Below are 18,761 nucleotides of genomic sequence, written 5' to 3'. Positions count from 1 at the left end.
ATACCAGACCCGACACCAGTGAGGGGTGTGTGTGTGTGCATACCAGACCCGACACCAGTGAGGGGGGGGGTGTGTGTGTGTGTGTGTGTGCATACCAGAACCGACACCAGTGAGGGGGGGGTGTGTGTGTGCATACCAGACCCAACACCAGTGAGGGGGGTGTGTGTGTGTGTGTGTGTGCATACCAGAACCGACACCAGTGTGTGTGTGTGCATACCAGACCCGACTCCAGTGAGGGGGGTGTGTGTGTGTGCCTACCAGACCCGACACCATTGAGGGGGGGGGGGTGTGTGTGTGTGTGTGCATACCAGACCCGACACCAGTGAGGGGGGGTGTGTGAGTGTGTGTGTGCATACCAGACCCGACACCATTGAGGGGGGGGTGTGTGTGTGTGTGTGTGCATACCAGACCCGACACCAGTGAGAGGGGGTGTGTGTGTGCATACCAGACCCGACACCAGTGGGGGGTGTGTGTGTGTGTGTGTGTGCATACCAGACCCGACAGCAGTGAGGGGGGGTGTGTGTGTGTGCATACCAGACCCGACAGCAGTGAGGGGGGGTGTGTGTGTGCATACCAGACCCAACACCAGTGAGGGGGGGTGTGTGTGTGTGTGTGCATACCAGACCCGACACCAGTGTGGGGGGTGTGAGTGTGCATACCAGACCCGACACCAGTGAGGGGGTGTGTGTGTGCATACCAGACCCGACACCAGTGTGTGTGTGTGTGCATACCAGACCCGACACCAGTGAGGGGGTGTGTGTGTGCATACCTGACCCGACACCAGTGAGGGGGGTGTGTGTGTGTGTGCATACCAGATCCGACACCAGTGAGGGGTGTGTGTGTGTGTGTGCATACCAGACCCGACACCAGTGAGGGGGGGGGTGTGTGTGTGTGTATACCAGACCCGAGAGCAGTGAGGGGGGGTGTGTGTGTGCATACCAGACCCGACACCAGTGAGGGGGGGGTGTGTGTGTGTGTATACCAGACCCGAGAGCAGTGAGGGGGGGGTGTGTGTATGCATACCAGACCCGACACCAGTGAGGGGTGTGTGTGTGTGCATACCAGACCCGACACCAGTGAGGGGGGTGTGTGTGTGTGTGTGTGTGTGTGTGTGTGTGTGTGTGTGTGTGTGTGTGTGCATACCAGACCCGACACCAGTGAGGGGGGTGTGTGTGTGTGCATAGCAGAACCGACACCAGTGAGGGGGGGTGTGTGTGTGTGTGCATACCAGACCCGACACCAGTGAGGGGTCTGTGTGTGTGTGTGTGCATACCAGACCCAACACCAGTGAGGTGTGTGTGTGTGTGTGCATACCAGACCCAACACCAGTGAGGGGTGTGTGTGTGTGTGTGTGTGCATACCAGAACCGACACCAGTGAGGGGGGGTGTGTGTGTGTGTGCATACCAGACCCGACACCAGTGAGGGGGGTGTGTGTGTGCATACCAGACCCGACACCATTGAGGGGGGTGTGTGTGTGTGTGTGTGTGTGCATACCAGACCCGACACCAGTGAGGGGGGGTGTGTGTGTGCATACCAGACCCGACACCATTGAGGGGGGGGTGTGTGTGTGTGTGTGTGCATACCAGACCCGACACCAGTGAGGGGGTGTGTGTGTGTGTGTGTGCGTGTGCATACCAGACCCGACACCAGTGAGGGGTGTGTGTGTGTGCATACCAGACCCGACACCAGTGAGGGGGGGTGTGTGTGTGCATACCAGACCCGACACCATTGAGGGGGGGGTGTGTGTGTGTGTGTGTGCATACCAGACCCGACACCAGTGAGGGGGTGTGTGTGTGTGTGCGTGTGCATACCAGACCCGACACCAGTGAGGGGTGTGTGTGTGTGCATACCAGACCCGACACCAGTGAGGGGGGTGTGTGTGTGTGTGTGTGTGTGTGTGTGTGTGTGTGTGTGCATACCAGAACCGACACCAGTGAGGGGGGTGTGTGTGTGTGTGTGTGTGTGTGTGCATACCAGAACCGACACCAGTGAGGGGGGTGTGTGTGTGTGTGTGTGTGTGTGTGCATACCAGACCCAACACCAGTGAGGGGGGGTGTGTGTGTGTGCATAGCAGAACCGACACCAGTGAGGGGGGGTGTGTGTGTGTGTGCATACCAGACCCGACACCAGTGAGGGGGGTGTGTGTGTGCATACCAGACCCAACTCCAGTGAGGGGGGTGTGTGTGTGTGCATACCAGACCCGACACCAGTGAGGGGGGGTGTGTGTGTGTGTGTGTGCATACCAGACCCGACACCATTGAGGGGGGGTGTGTGTGTGTGTGTGTGTGCATACCAGACCCGACACCAGTGAGGGGGGGTGTGTGTGTGCATACCAGACCCGACACCATTGAGGGGGGGGTGTGTGTGTGTGTGTGCCTACCAGACCCGACACCAGTGAGGGGGTGTGTGTGTGTGTGTGCATAGCAGAACCGACACCAGTGTGTGTGTGTGCATACCAGACCCGACACCAGTGAGGGGGTGTGTGTGTGTGTGCATACCAGACCCGACACCAGTGAGGGGTGTGTGTGTGTGTGTGTGTGCATACCAGACCCGACAGCAGTGAGGGGGGGTGTGTGTGTGTGCATACCAGACCCGACAGCAGTGAGGGGGTGTGTGTGTGTGTGTGTGCATACCAGACCCGACAGCAGTGAGGGGGGGTGTGTGTGTGTGTGTGTGCATACCAGACCCGACACCAGTGAGGGGGGGTGTGTGTGTGCATACCAGACCCGACACCATTGAGGGGGGGGTGTGTGTGTGTGTGTGTGCATACCAGACCCGACACCAGTGAGGGGGTGTGTGTGTGTGTGCGTGTGCATACCAGACCCGACACCAGTGAGGGGTGTGTGTGTGTGCATACCAGACCCGACACCAGTGAGGGGTGTGTGTGTGTGTGTGTGTGTGTGTGTGTGTGTGTGCATACCAGAACCGACACCAGTGAGGGGGGTGTGTGTGTGTGTGTGTGCATACCAGAACCGACACCAGTGAGGGGGGTGTGTGTGTGTGTGTGTGTGTGTGCATACCAGACCCAACACCAGTGAGGGGGGGTGTGTGTGTGTGCATAGCAGAACCGACACCAGTGAGGGGGGGTGTGTGTGTGTGTGTGCATACCAGACCCGACACCAGTGAGGGGGGTGTGTGTGTGCATACCAGACCCGACTCCAGTGAGGGGGGTGTGTGTGTGTGCATACCAGACCCGACACCAGTGAGGGGGGGGTGTGTGTGTGTGTGTGTGCATACCAGACCCGACACCAGTGAGGGGGGGTGTGTGTGTGTGCGTGTGCATACCAGACCCGACACCAGTGAGGGGGGGGTGTGTGTGTGTGTGCATACCAGACCCGACAGCAGTGAGGGGGGGTGTGTGTGTGTGCATACCTGACCCGACAGCAGTGAGGGGGGGGGTGTGTGTGCATACCAGACCCGACACCAGTGAGGGGGGGTGTGTGTGTGTGTGCATACCAGACCCAACACCAGTGAGGGGGGTGTGTGTGTGTGTGTGCATACCAGACCCGACAGCAGTGAGGGGGGGTGTGTGTGTGTGCATACCAGACCCGACAGCAGTGAGGGGGTGTGTGTGTGTGTGTGTGCATACCAGACCCGACAGCAGTGAGGGGGGGTGTGTGTGTGTGCATACCAAACCCGACAGCAGTGAGGGGGGGTGTGTGTGTGTGTGTGCATACCAGACCCGACACCAGTGAGGGGGGTGTGTGTGTGTGTGTGCATACCAAACCCGACAGCAGTGAGGGGGGGTGTGTGTGTGTGCATACCAGACCCGACAGCAGTGAGGGGGGTGTGTGTGTGTGTGTGTGCATACCAGACCCGACAGCAGTGAGGGGGGGGGGTGTGTGTGCATACCAGACCCGACACCAGTGAGGGGGGGGTGTGTGTGTGTGTGCATACCAGACCCAACACCAGTGAGGGGGGTGTGTGTGTGTGTGTGCATACCAGACCCGACAGCAGTGAGGGGGTGTGTGTGTGTGCATACCAGACCCGACAGCAGTGAGGGGGGTGTGTGTGTGTGCATACCAGACCCGACAGCAGTGAAGGGGTCTGTGTGTGTGCATACGAGACCCGACACCAGTGAGGGGGGGTGTGTGTGTGTGTGCATACCAGACCCGACATCAGTGAGGGGGGTATGTGTGTGTGTGTGTGTGTGTGTGTGCATACCAGACCCGACAGCAGTGAGGGGGGTGTGTGTGTGTGCGTGTGCATACCAGACCCGACAGCAGCGAGGGGGGTGTGTGTGTGTGTGTGTGTGTGTGTGTGTGCATACCAGACCCGACACCAGTGAGGGGGTGTGTGTGTGTGTGCATACCAGACCCGACACCAGTGAGGGGTGTGTGTGTGTGTGTGTGTGCATACCAGACCCTACACCAGTGAGGGGGGGTGTGTGTGTGCATACCAGACCCGACACCAGTGGGGGGTGTGTGTGTGCATACCAGACCCGACACCAGTGAGGGGGTGTGTGTGTGTGTGCATACCAGACCCGACACCAGTGAGGGGTGTGTGTGTGTGTGTGTGCATACCAGACCCGACACCAGTGAGGGGGTGTGTGTGTGTGTGCATACCAGACCCGACACCAGTGAGGGGGGGGTGTGTGTGTGTGTGTGTGCATACCAGACCCGACACCAGTGAGGGGGGTGTGTGAGTGTGCATACCAGACCCTACACCAGTGAGGGGGGTGTGTGTGTGTGCATACCAGACCCGACACCATTGAGGGGGGGGTGTGTGTGTGTGTGTCTGCATACCAGACCCGACACCAGTGAGGGGGGGTGTGTGTGTGCATACCAGACCCGACACCAGTGAGGGGGGGTGTGTGTGTGTGTGCATACCAGACCCGACACCAGTGAGGGGGTGTTTGTGTGTGCATACCAGACCCAACACCAATGAGGGTGTGTGTGTGTGTGCATACCAGATCCGACATCAGTGAGGGGGGTGTGAATGTGCATACCAGACCCGACACCAGTGAGGGGGTATGTGTGTGCATACCAGATCCGACACCAGTGAGGGGGGGTGTGAGTGTGCATACCAGACCCGACACCAGTGAGGGGGGGGTGTGTGTGTGTGTGTGTGCATACCAGACCCAACACCAGTGAGGGGGGGTGTGTGTGTGTGTGCATACCAGACCCGACACCAGTGAGGGGGGGTGTGTGTGTGTGTGTGTGTGCATACCAGACCCGACACCAGTGAGGGGGGGTGTATGTGTGTGTGCATACCAGATCCGACATCAGTGAGGGGGGGTGTGAGTGTGCATACCAGACCCGACACCAGTGAGGGGGTGTGTGTGTGCATACCTGACCCGACACCAGTGAGGGGGGTGTGAGTGTGCATACCAGACCCGACACCAGTGAGGGGGGGTGTGTGTGTGTGTGTGTGTATACCAGACCCAACACCAGTGAGGGGGGGTGTGTGTGTGTGTGTGTGTGTGCATACCAGACCCGACACCAGTGAGGGGGGTGTGAGTGTGCATACCAGACCCGACACCAGTGAGGGGGTGTGTGTGTGCATACCTGACCCGACACCAGTGAGGGGGGTGTGTGTGTGTGTGCATACCAGACCCAACACCAGTGAGGGGGGTGTGTGTGTGTGTGTGCATACCAGACCCGACACCAGTGAGGGGGGTGTGTGTGTGTGTGCATACCAGACCCGACACCAGTGAGGGGGTGTGTGTGTGTGTGTATGCATACCAGACCCGACACCAGTGAGGGGTGTGTGTGTGTGCATACCAGACCCGACACCAGTGAGGGGGGGGTGTGTGTGTGTGTGTGTGTGCATACCAGAACCGACACCAGTGAGGGGGGGTGTGTGTGTGCATACCAGACCCAACACCAGTGAGGGGGGTGTGTGTGTGTGTGTGTGTGCATACCAGAACCGACACCAGTGTGTGTGTGTGCATACCAGACCCGACTCCAGTGAGGGGGGTGTGTGTGTGTGCCTACCAGACCCGACACCATTGAGGGGGGGGTGTGTGTGTGTGTGTGTGCATACCAGACCCGACACCAGTGAGGGGGGGTGTGTGAGTGTGTGTGTGCATACCAGACCCGACACCATTGAGGGGGGGGGTGTGTGTGTGTGTGTGTGCATACCAGACCCGACACCAGTGAGAGGGGGTGTGTGTGTGCATACCAGACCCGACACCAGTGGGGGGTGTGTGTGTGTGTGTGTGTGCATACCAGTCCCGACAGCAGTGAGGGGGGGTGTGTGTGTGTGCATACCAGACCCGACAGCAGTGAGGGGGGTGTGTGTGTGCATACCAGACCCAACACCAGTGAGGGGGGGTGTGTGTGTGTGTGTGCATACCAGACCCGACACCAGTGTGGGGGGTGTGAGTGTGCATACCAGACCCGACACCAGTGAGGGGGTGTGTGTGTGCATACCAGACCCGACACCAGTGTGTGTGTGTGTGCATACCAGACCCGACACCAGTGAGGGGGTGTGTGTGTGCATACCTGACCCGACACCAGTGAGGGGGGTGTGTGTGTGTGTGCATACCAGATCCGACACCAGTGAGGGGTGTGTGTGTGTGTGTGCATACCAGACCCGACACCAGTGAGGGGGGGGTGTGTGTGTGTGTATACCAGACCCGAGAGCAGTGAGGGGGGGTGTGTGTGTGCATACCAGACCCGACACCAGTGAGGGGGGGGGTGTGTGTGTGTGTATACCAGACCCGAGAGCAGTGAGGGGGGGGTGTGTGTATGCATACCAGACCCGACACCAGTGAGGGGTGTGTGTGTGTGCATACCAGACCCGACACCAGTGAGGGGGGTGTGTGTGTGTGTGTGTGTGTGTGTGTGTGTGCATACCAGACCCGACACCAGTGAGGGGGGTGTGTGTGTGTGCATAGCAGAACCGACACCAGTGAGGGGGGGTGTGTGTGTGTGTGTGCATACCAGACCCGACACCAGTGAGGGGTCTGTGTGTGTGTGTGTGCATACCAGACCCAACACCAGTGAGGTGTGTGTGTGTGTGTGTGTGTGCATACCAGACCCAACACCAGTGAGGGGTGTGTGTGTGTGTGTGTGTGCATACCAGAACCGACACCAGTGAGGGGGGGTGTGTGTGTGTGTGCATACCAGACCCGACACCAGTGAGGGGGGTGTGTGTGTGCATACCAGACCCGACACCATTGAGGGGGGTGTGTGTGTGTGTGTGTGTGTGCATACCAGACCCGACACCAGTGAGGGGGGGGTGTGTGTGTGCATACCAGACCCGACACCATTGAGGGGGGGGTGTGTGTGTGTGTGTGTGCATACCAGACCCGACACCAGTGAGGGGGTGTGTGTGTGTGTGTGTGCGTGTGCATACCAGACCCGACACCAGTGAGGGGTGTGTGTGTGTGCATACCAGACCCGACACCAGTGAGGGGGGGGTGTGTGTGTGCATACCAGACCCGACACCATTGAGGGGGGGGTGTGTGTGTGTGTGTGTGCATACCAGACCCGACACCAGTGAGGGGGTGTGTGTGTGTGTGCGTGTGCATACCAGACCCGACACCAGTGAGGGGTGTGTGTGTGTGCATACCAGACCCGACACCAGTGAGGGGGGTGTGTGTGTGTGTGTGTGTGTGTGTGTGTGTGTGTGTGTGCATACCAGAACCGACACCAGTGAGGGGGGTGTGTGTGTGTGTGTGTGTGTGTGTGCATACCAGAACCGACACCAGTGAGGGGGGTGTGTGTGTGTGTGTGTGTGTGTGTGCATACCAGACCCAACACCAGTGAGGGGGGTGTGTGTGTGTGCATAGCAGAACCGACACCAGTGAGGGGGGGTGTGTGTGTGTGTGCATACCAGACCCGACACCAGTGAGGGGGGTGTGTGTGTGCATACCAGACCCAACTCCAGTGAGGGGGGTGTGTGTGTGTGTATACCAGACCCGACACCAGTGAGGGGGGGTGTGTGTGTGTGTGTGTGCATACCAGACCCGACACCATTGAGGGGGGTGTGTGTGTGTGTGTGTGTGCATACCAGACCCGACACCAGTGAGGGGGGGGTGTGTGTGTGCATACCAGACCCGACACCATTGAGGGGGGGTGTGTGTGTGTGTGTGTGTGCCTACCAGACCCGACACCATTGAGGGGGGGGTGTGTGTGTGTGTGTGCCTACCAGACCCGACACCAGTGAGGGGGTGTGTGTGTGTGTGCATAGCAGAACCGACACCAGTGTGTGTGTGTGCATACCAGACCCGACACCAGTGAGGGGGTGTGTGTGTGTGTGCATACCAGACCCGACACCAGTGAGGGGTGTGTGTGTGTGTGTGTGTGCATACCAGACCCGACACCAGTGAGGGGGTGTGTGTGTGTGTGCATACCAGACCCGACACCAGTGAGGGGTGTGTGTGTGTGTGCATAGCATAACCGACACCAGTGTGTGTGTGTGCATACCAGACCCGACTCCAGTGAGGGGGGTGTGTGTGTGTGCCTACCAGACCCGACACCATTGAGGGGGGGGTGTGTGTGTGCATACCAGACCCGACACCAGTGAGGGGGGGGTGTGTGTGTGTGTGTGTGCATACCAGACCCGACACCATTGGGGGGGGGTGTGTGTGTGTGTGTGCATACCAGACCCGACACCAGTGAGGGGGGGTGTGTGAGTGTGTGTGTGCATACCAGACCCGACACCAGTGAGAGGGGGTGTTTGTGTGCATACCAGACCCGACACCAGTGGGGGGGGGGTGTGTGTGTGTGCATACCAGACCCGACAGCAGTGAGGGGGTGTGTGTGTGTGTGCATACCAGACCCGACAGCAGTGAGGGGGGGTGTGTGTGTGCATACCAGACCCGACACCAGTGAGGGGTGTGTGTGTGTTTGTGTGTGCATACTAGACCCGACACCAGTGAGGGGGTGTGTGTGTGCATACCAGACCCGACACCAGTGAGGGGGTGTGTGTGTGTGCATACCAGACCCGACACCTGTGAGGGTGTGTGTGTGTGTGCATACCAGACCCGACAACAGTGAGGCGGGGTGTGTGTGTGTGTGTGTGTGCATACCATACCCGACACCAGTGAGGGGGGATGTGTGTGTGTGTGTGTGTGTGCATACCAGACCCGACACCAGTGAGGGGGGGTGTGTGTGTGTGCATACCAGACCCGACACCAGTGAGGGGGGGTGTGTGTGTGTGCATACCAGACCCGACACCAGTGAGGGTGTGTGTGTGTGTGCATACCAGACCCGACACCAGTGAGGGGGTGTGTGTGTGTGTGTGCATACCAGACCCGACACCAGTGAGGGGGGGTGTGTGTGTGTGCATACCAGACCCGACACCAGTGAGGGGGTGTTTGTGTGTGCATACCAGACCCGACACCAGTGAGGGGTGTGTGTGTGTGCATACCGGACCCAACACCAGTGAGGGGGGGGTGTGTGTGTGCATACCAGACCCAACACCAGAGAGGGGGGGGTGTGTGTGTGTGCATACCAGACCCAACACCAGTGAGGGGGGGTGTGTGTTTGTGCATACCAGACCCAACACCAGTGAGGGGGGGTGTGTGTGTGTGCATACCAGACCCGACACCAGTGAGGGGGGGGGTGTGTGTGTGTGTGTGCATACCAGACCCGACACCAGTGAGGGGGGGTGTGTGTGTGTGTGCATACCAGACCCGACACCAGTGAGGGGGGGTGTGTGTGTGTGCATACCAGACCCGACTCCAGTGAGGGGGGGGTGTGTGTGTGTGTGTGTGTGCATACCAGACCCGACACCAGTGAGGGGGGGGTGTGTGTGTGTGCATACCAGACCCGACACCAGTGAGGGGGGGGTGTGTGTGTGTGCATACCAGACCCGACACCAGTGAGGGTGTGTGTGTGTGTGCATACCAGACCCGACACCAGTGAGGGGGGGTGTGTGTGTGTGTGTGCATACCAGACCCGACACCAGTGAGGGGGGGTGTGTGTGTGCATACCAGACCCGACACCAGTGAGGGGTGTGTGTGTGTGCATACCAGACCCAACACCAGTGAGGGGGGGTGTGTGTGTGCATACCAGACCCAACACCAGTGAGGGGGGGTGTGTGTGTGCATACCAGACCCAACACCAGTGAGGGGGGGTGTGTGTGTGTGCATACCAGACCCAACACCAGTGAGGGGGGGTGTGTGTGTGTGCATACCAGACCCGACACCAGTGAGGGGGGGGGGTGTGTGTGTGTGTGTGCATACCAGACCCGACACCAGTGAGGGGGTGTGTGTGTGTGTGTGCATACCAGACCCAACACCAGTGAGGGGGGGGGTGTGTGTGTGTGTGTGCATACCAGACCTGACACCAGTGAGGGGGGGTGTGTGTGTGTGTGTGTGCATACCAGACCCGACACCAGTGAGGGGGTGTGTGTGTGTGTGTGCATACCAGACCCGACAGCAGTGAGGGGGGGTGTGTGTGTGCATACCAGACCCGACAGCAGTGAGGGGTGTGTGTGTGTGTGTGTGTGTGTGTGCATACCAGACCCGACAGCAGTGAGGGGTGTGTGTGTGTGCATACCAGACCCGACAGCAGTGAGGGGGGGGGTGTGTGTGCATACCAGACCCGACAGCAGTGAGGGGGGGGTGTGTGTGCATACCAGACCCGACAGCAGTGAGGGGGGGTGTGTGTGTGTGTGTGTGCATACCAGACCCGACACCAGTGAGGGGGGTGTGTGTGTGTGTGCATACCAGACCCGACACCAGTGATGGGAGGTGTGTGTGTGTGTGTATGCATACCAGACCCGACAGCAGTGAGGGGGGAGGTGTGTGTGCATACCAGACCCGACACCAGTGAGGGGGGTGTGTGTGTGTGTGCATACCAGACCCGACACCAGTGATGGGAGGTGTGTGTGTGTGTGTATGCATACCAGACCCGACAGCAGTGAGGGGGGGTGTGTGTGTGCATACCAGACCCGACACCAGTGAGGGGGGTGTGTGTGTGTGTGCATACCAGACCCGATACCAGTGAGGGGGGGGGTGTGTGTGTGTGTTTGTATGTGACCTGTCCACCAGTGGGGGGGGTGGGTGTGTGTGTAGGAATCCTGCCCCCACTGAGGGTTCTTCTCCCATTTGGCCTTGGTACCCTGGTTTCCTCTTTGCTACCACATCCAAAGAAATTGTGAGTGGTTAATTGTCCGCTCTATGGATGTGGACTGTGTCTGTGAGTGAGGGATGAGGGAGTAAAATTGATGGAACTGGGACAGTTTGCAGTGAAAAGCAGTGAGGGTTTGTTCTATGAGCTAGCACTGACTCAGCAGGTTGAATGGTCTCACATACTCTTGCCTGCAATGGGGAAGGGGTGTTGGGGGGGAGCAGGGAGTTGGGTGAATCGTCCCAACTTGATCATCCACTACTCACGCCCACTCTCTCTCTTCTCCTTGCCCCTAGGATGCTGGCCGGCTCCTGTACATCGGCCAGAACGAGTGGACACATGTGAACTGTGCACTGTGGTCGGCAGAGGTCTTCGAGGAAGGCGATGGCTCACTGAAGAATGTACACATAGCAGTGGGACGGGGGAAGCTGATGGTGAGCTCGACCCCTGGATTTATGTGCGAGAGGGAGAGTGGGGGGAACAGACACGGGCGGCCGAGGAGTCCATGGTGGTGGTCCAGGAGTCCAGTGAAACCGAGGTGACGGGATCCGGATGTGCCCCCATATGTGCAGCAGTGCGTGTGGCCAGCAAGGCCTGGTGGGCTGTATGGCCTGTGTCTTCACCGTAGCTGAATGTGGGGAGGTGCGTCTCCCTCACCCCCTTGGGCAGAGGGTCCCAGACCCCACACCCACTCGGTGTGGCAGCGGGGGGCAGGGTGGAGTGAGGTGGGAGAGGGGGTCAGTACATGTAGAACAGTGCTGATGCTGTCGTACACCCCCAGCGCTGTGAACATTGCCAGAAGCCTGGGGCCACGGTCGGCTGCTGCCTCTCCTCCTGCCAGAGCAACTACCATTTCATGTGTGCCCGGGCCTGCAACTGTGTGTTCGAGGAAGACAAGAAGGTGTACTGTCAGCGTCACAAGGACCTTGTGCAGGGGAAGGTGTGTATGTCCTCTCACCCTCCCCTTCCTAGCCCTGTTTCACCTCCTTCCTTCTCTCCCTCACTTATACTTATAATTTTCCTTCATTTGCTCCCTCTTTGTCTCTTTCCTTCCCTCCCCTTTATCCCGTTCTTCGCTCCTACCTTCCCTTCCTCATTCTGTTGCCATGTTCTCCCTCCGCTCTCCCTTTTTTTCCCTCCCTCACTCCCTCTTCGTCGCCATTTCCCTCTCTTTTCTCCTTCCTTCATCTTTTTATCCCCTCTTTGCTCCCACTTTTTCTCCCCTTTCCTACTTTCCCTAATCTTTTCCTTATCCATGCCTCCCTTGCTTTCCCTCTTTCCCCCCCACTTTCCTGCTGTTTTCCCCTTCACTGCCTCCATTTTGTTCAGACAAAGAAAAGGTTAGAAACTGTCATAATATATGCCTGTATAATTATCTCACTGTCCCGTCACCGTGTGGGGGAATCACAGACACATACCCCGTCCCGTCAACGTGTGGGGAATCACAGACACAGACCCCGTCCCGTCACCGTGTGGGGAATCACAGACACAGACCCCGTCCCGTCACCGTGTGGGGGAATCGCACAGACCCTGTCCAGTCACCATGTGCGGGAATCACAGACCCCGTCCCGTCACCGTGTGAGGGAATCACAGACACAGACCCCGTCCCATCACCGTGTGGGGGAATCACAGACACAGACCCCGTCCCGTCACCGTGTGGGGGAATCACAGACACAGACCCCGTCCCATCACCGTGTGGGGGAATCACAGACACAGACCCCGTCCCGTCACTGTTTCGTTAGTACATTCATTGAGAATCGCCGCTTGATTCGCCATGCTTGTTACAACTGCTCTGTTGACTGGAAGATTACGGGACCGCTGCAGACTGCCAGTCACCCCTTCCTCCTTTCCCAGACGGTACGTGAGGATGGCTTTGAGGTGAACAGAAGGGCTTTTGTCGACTTCGAGAGCATCACCCTTCGTCGCAAGTTCTTGACAGGGCTGGAGCCTGAAAACATCACCATGACAATCGGTGAGTTGTATGGGGAGAAAAGACTCGGGAAATTTACTAGGATATTGCAGGGACTCGGGGAACTGAGTCATGGAGAGGGGTTGGGAAGATGTTGGGACATTGTGTTGTAAGATATATTGGTGTGGCCGCATTTGGAATATTTTTTTTCAGTATTTTTATTCAGAAGAAAAAAACGATTTACAGAGTGCAATACATAGATACATCTCAACATAAAGTGTGTACATTCATATATTGTAATAAAATTGATCAAAATGTTATAGCATATCACATAAAGGTATACCACTCCGTAATCAAAAATTTAAAGATAGGTCATACATCATAAAATAAATTTTTTATATAAAAAAAAGTTGTTTGATTAAGTAACTGGCGCCTTGTTATCTTTCAAACTATGCAAAATATGCAGGCAGACCACATCCAATTTCTCTTTTGCTGTTTTCTGCCATTACACGGGTTGTCTAATGTTACTTTCTCGCAGCTCTTTTTAAACAATACGTTATATTCTTTCAATCTTATGTTGATTTTTACCTTCCTTTTAGTAATTTGACTGAAAGTAATTATGTAGGGTGTACATGTAGTAATTACTGAGGAATGAAACTATAGGGTGTTTTGCTTTACTTTAAATTCACTCTGATTTTTCCTATCTTTTGATTATTTATGTACCTTTTGGTCTTTTACTGTTTTTCAATAGTATACAATATTCTATATTTGTTATTTTTTTTACACCTGCAAACATATGTTGTTTTTCTTATTGGCTTCTACTAATATTTGATTTTATTGTCTTTCCTTTTTACTGAGACTAATACTTATACCTTCCCATGGTTTTTTTTTCTTGTAAATAGCGAACTTATTTTGTTTTTGTATATATATATATATATTTACAATTGTTTATTCAGCGCATTTGGAATATTGTGTTCAGTTTTGCTCACCCCATTATAGGAAGGATGCCTTTAAGCTGGGAAGATTGCAGAGGAGATGTACGAGGATGTGGTCAGGGCTTAAAGGACTGAGTAGTGGGGAAAAGGGTGGGCAGAAGTTGGGGTGTTGTGTCACAGTTGTACAAAATGTTGGTGAGGCTGCATTTGGAATATTAAGTTCAGTTTCAGTCTCTGTATGAGGAAATGTGTCATTCAGCTTTGTGGAAAGGCACTCTACAGGAATGTTGAGCAGGTTCTGACTTTAGTCCTTGGAGCATAGGAGACTGAGGGCCAACGTTAGAGAAGCGTAGGGCTTTTCCCTTTGAAGTGAAGGAGGATGAGAGGTGACTTCATGCAGTGGACTACCAGTGTTTTTCCCCTGGTTGGAAACGGCTAATATGAGAGGACACACGAGGTAGATGTTCAAAGCGGAAGTTCATTGATTCCTGATCGGTCGGGCTTCAAGAGATATGGTGAGAAGGCAGGCGTGTGGGGTTGGGTGGGATCTGGGATCAGCCACGATGGAATGGCAGAGTGGACTCGATGGGCTGAATGGCCCAATTCTGCTCCTCTGTCTTATGGTGTTAACTTGGAGTAGGTTAAACGGTTGGCACAACGTTGTCAGCTGAAGGGCCAGTACTATGCAGTACAGTTTTACGTACTAAGGTACAGCGTAAGCTTGTCTAGTGTACTGTTCATACATATCAAGACATTACACAGTACATTGAGATGGAACAAGGTAATAGCAATGCAAAATAAAATGTAACAGTTCCAGAGAAGGTGCAGTGTAGGCAGACAATAAGGAATAGAAGCTGTCCTTGAGCTTGGTGATACATGCTTACAGGCTTGTGTATCTTCTCTTTGATGGGAGGGGAGAAGAGAGAATGTCTGGATGGGTGGGGTCATTGATTATGCTGGCTGCTTTACTGAGGCAGTGAGAGGTGTAGACAGAGTCCACGGAGGGAAGGCCGGTTTCTGTGATGTGCCGAGCCGTGTCCACAACATTCTGCAGGTTACGTACAGAACAGTTGCCATACCAAACTGTGCTGTATCCGGTCAGGATGCTTTCAATGGTGCATCAATAAGAGTTGATGGGGAAATGCTGAATCTCTTGGCCATGGTATCTCTGTTGTCAGGACAGGAGTGGCTGTTGGCATGTTTGCTTTTGATATCACTCATTTACTCATTTACCCATACATCCGGTTGTTCCCTTAAAGCCATAGAGAAATACAGCACTGATACAAGCTCTTTGCCCAACCAGTTCATTCTGATCATGGTGTTAACCCTTCCCCCCCCCACCCCAAGCTGGTTGCAGTTTAGAACACAAAATACTGGAGGAACTCAGCAGGTCAGACAGCAGCTATGGGAATGAATCAACTGTCAATGTTTCAGGCCAAGACCTTTCATTAGAACTGACAAGGAGGGGGAAGGAATGTTGAATAAGAAGCTGCTTTCGACCCATATCCTTCAAGTCTGTGTTCCTGACCATGTACACTTGCAATGATATTACTGTAACTACGTCAACCACTTCCTCTGGCAGCTTGTCCCATATACCCACCACCCTCTGTGTGAAAATAGTTGCCCCCTCAATTCCCTTTTAAATATTTTCCCCCTCATCCAAGCTCTGTGCCCCGAAGTTTTGGGCTCTTCTATTCTGGGGAAAAATTATTGCATAGCAAAGCTACGCCTCTCATTATTTGAGCAGTTCTTTAAGTTGTCCCCTCATTCTCCTACGTAGCAAGGATCCAGACTTTCCAACCCCTCCCTATAACTTAGGCTCTCTGTCCTGGCAACATTCTTGTAGGTCCCTTTGCACTTTTTTCAGTTTAACTATGTCTTTTCTATAATGGGGGGCACCAAAAATTGCCATTTTTTATATTACAGAAATATTTTTGCAACATTACAATTTTACCATACTACAACAAAAACACAGAGACGATAACAGTGACTTAAAATGTTCCTGTCGCTATCTGGGATGACACTTATCCCCTGTGGTCCCCAAAGGTCCTAGAATACCTTTCTGGTACCTATAGACACCACATGTTCCCTCTCCTCGGTTACCCGGACATGGGCTTACCACTACCTGGTACTCAAGTGTGCCCTCACCAGCAACATGCAACTGCAGTGTAACTCCCTGTACTCAGTGATAGCCAGTGGGTCAGATGCCACCTTCACCACCCTATGTAGCTGTGATGCTGTTTCAGCGTGCTATGCAACTGTACTCTGATCCCTCTGTCCATTACGCTCCCTCGTGCCCGACCATTCATAGTATAAGTCTTATGTTGGTTTGACTTTCTAAATGTCTCATCCTCACCTCCTTCTCCCCCACCCTACCCACGTTGGAGATTGGAAGGAGAGGGGCGGTCCTGATGGGCACCATTCAGACCTCGTCCAGAAGCAGAGAATGCGGAAGCACTCAGCCGGCTGTGCGATGTCTGTAAAGAGGAAAGCAGAGTTAGTGCTTCAAAATCTCCCTTTTTCTCCCTGTGCAGGTTCCTTGACCATCAACAACTTGGGGGTTCTGACGGAACTGTCGGAGTGTGAGGGTCACATCTTCCCCGTGGGTTATCAGTAAGTTTGCATGCACCTGATACTGTCCTGTAAGTCCGGGGCTCTTCATCCCCAACAATCGCCGCTCCTCCTCCTCCTCCCATTTTCTGATGACTCTTTCTATGGCATGGCACCTTCACTGTCCCTAGAGCATTGACTCTCAGAGGAATGGTTCTCTCCTCCTTTGCTCTGACCCCTCTGCTCATCCTACCTGGTGACGGCTGCCACCCCCTTACGCCCATCGGGTGCCATTCCCTCGAGTGCCTCTCACCTCGGGGTACAGATGTACTCCTCTCCCCAAGCCCTGTGGTGGTCAGAGGAGGTATCCCACTGCGGGAGCGGTAGACAGTTGGAGGCTGCCTTTACCTGTAACTAACGAACCCCACCTCTCCCTCTTCATTGCCAGGTGTTCACGGGTGTACTGGAGCACGACGGACGCTAGGAAGAGGTGCATGTACCGCTGCAAGATCGTGGAGTACCACCCCCCGGCCTGGGAGAGCATCAATGGCATGGATGACGGAGGCAACCACACCATCGTTCATAGTCCCAGCACGGCCGGTAGGTGGTGCTGGGAGGGAGCAGGCTCTGCCCCACACCTCAAACCCCTCGTCTCTATGCTACGGAACCCAGTGCCCCACAAGGGAAATCCGGGCCAATGCCCTTCAGAGGATAGGCTATCTTCTGATTAGGGAGGGTAAATCATAGCTGCAAAGGGATCTGGTTCAGGATTCCCTAAAAGTTAACTTGCAGATTGAGTCTTTGGTAAGGAAGGCAAATGCAGTGTTAGCATTCATTTCAGAAAAACTAGAATATAAAAGCAAGGATGTAATATTGAGTCTTTATAAGGCTTTGGTCAAACTGCATTTGGAATATCGTGAACAGTTTTACATCCTGTATCTAAGGAACTATGTGCTGGCATTGGAGAGTGTCCAGAAGATGTTCATAAGAATGATTCCAAGAAAGAAGGAGTTAATGCTTGAGAAGCATTTGGGCCTGTACTCGCTGGAATCCAGAAGGATGGGTGAGGGGAAAATCTCATTTCTCAGATACTGAAAGGGCTGCATAGAGCAAATGTGGAGAGGACGTTCTCATCAACAAGAGTCTAGGACCAAAGGGTACAACATCAGGATAGAGGGACATCCATTTAGAACAGAAATGAGGAGGAATTCCGTCAACCAGAGGGTGGTGAATCTGTGGAATTCATTTGCTGTGGAGGCCAAGTCATTGAGTGTATTTAAGGCCAAGTTTGATAGGCTTTGGGGCAAAAGTGGGGGAATGGGATTGTCTTAAAAACACACTCATCATTGAATGGTGCAATCAGACTCACTGGGATGAATGACCTAATTCTGTTCTATCATATGTTCTAAACTAGAAGTACATCATGGTAGGGGAAAGTAATACAGGTTTCCCCCCCCAATCCGAAGGTAGAGTGTTCCTATGAAACCGTTTGTAAGCTGAAATGTTGTAAAGTGAAGAAGCAATTACCATTAATTTATATGGGAAAAATTTTTGAGTGTTCCCAGACCCAAAAAATAACCTACCAAATTACACATAAAACCTAAAATAACAGGAACATATAGTAAAAGCAGGAATGATATGATAAATATACAGCCTATATAAAGTAGAATTATTGTATGTACAGTGTAGTTCCACTTATCAGAATCGGAAAGACAGCGAGCCAAAATCGATTTGGAGGGGGGGGAAAGCGGCACGTACACGCATGCGCACACAACTGCCCTCAAGGCTTCACGGTCATGGTAGTCTTTCTCGGGGTAAACACGCGTATAAAGCGGGTGTCTTTTTTTCGTAAAAGCGAAAATCCTCTTTGGTTAGCGAAAACAGGTACTAATGTAGGTCTTTCGTAACTGCGAGCTGTCATAAAGCGAACGTTGGAAAAACGGGGGCCACCTGTAATAGAATGTGCAGACAATAAGATGCAAGGCTGTGTAGATGGTGAGGCCAAGATTCCATTTTAACATGCAAGAGGGCCATGATAGCAGCAGGGTGAAAACTGGAGTGTAGTGGATGGTTCTGGTCGTTACACTGGAGAGAATGTGATAAACCTGGAGAGGGTGCAGAAATGGTTTAAGAGATCAATAAACAAAATGCCGGATGAACTCAATACATCCTACCAGAGGGTGAGCCTTTGCAAGGCCTCAAGCCCTGGTAGTGTACCTGCCAGGCATGTGCGGGTGATATTGAACCTTATTCTGAGTATAGTGCGCCATGGTAACGTAGCGGTGAGCACAAAACCACTACAGCTGGGGGTGTCTGGAGCTCACACTTCAATTCCGGCG

The 18,761-nt window shown here is 54.3% G+C and overlaps 1 protein-coding gene across 5 annotated transcripts in view; it reads left to right on the top strand.

The window, feature by feature from the left end:
• The window catches only part of kmt2bb (lysine (K)-specific methyltransferase 2Bb), a 180,208-nt gene that overhangs the window by 130,127 nt on the left and 31,320 nt on the right, over positions 1–18,761 (top strand). For 4 of the 5 annotated variants that reach the window (XM_073055461.1, XM_073055479.1, XM_073055471.1 and 1 more), the window contains 5 exons: positions 11,325–11,462; positions 11,810–11,968; positions 12,835–13,000; positions 16,407–16,485; positions 16,871–17,022. In XM_073055461.1, coding sequence (XP_072911562.1) covers positions 11,325–11,462; positions 11,810–11,968; positions 12,835–13,000; positions 16,407–16,485; positions 16,871–17,022 — 694 coding nt within the window. The remainder of the gene's footprint in view (positions 1–11,324; positions 11,463–11,809; positions 11,969–12,834; positions 13,001–16,406; positions 16,486–16,870; positions 17,023–18,761) is intronic. The other variant, XM_073055476.1, reaches the window with a different exon arrangement.

The sequence above is a fragment of the Hemitrygon akajei genome, chromosome 1, assembly GCF_048418815.1.
Source record: "Hemitrygon akajei chromosome 1, sHemAka1.3, whole genome shotgun sequence".
Classification (NCBI taxonomy): domain Eukaryota; kingdom Metazoa; phylum Chordata; class Chondrichthyes; order Myliobatiformes; family Dasyatidae; genus Hemitrygon; species Hemitrygon akajei.
This window is presented reverse-complemented; position numbering and strand designations above follow the sequence as displayed.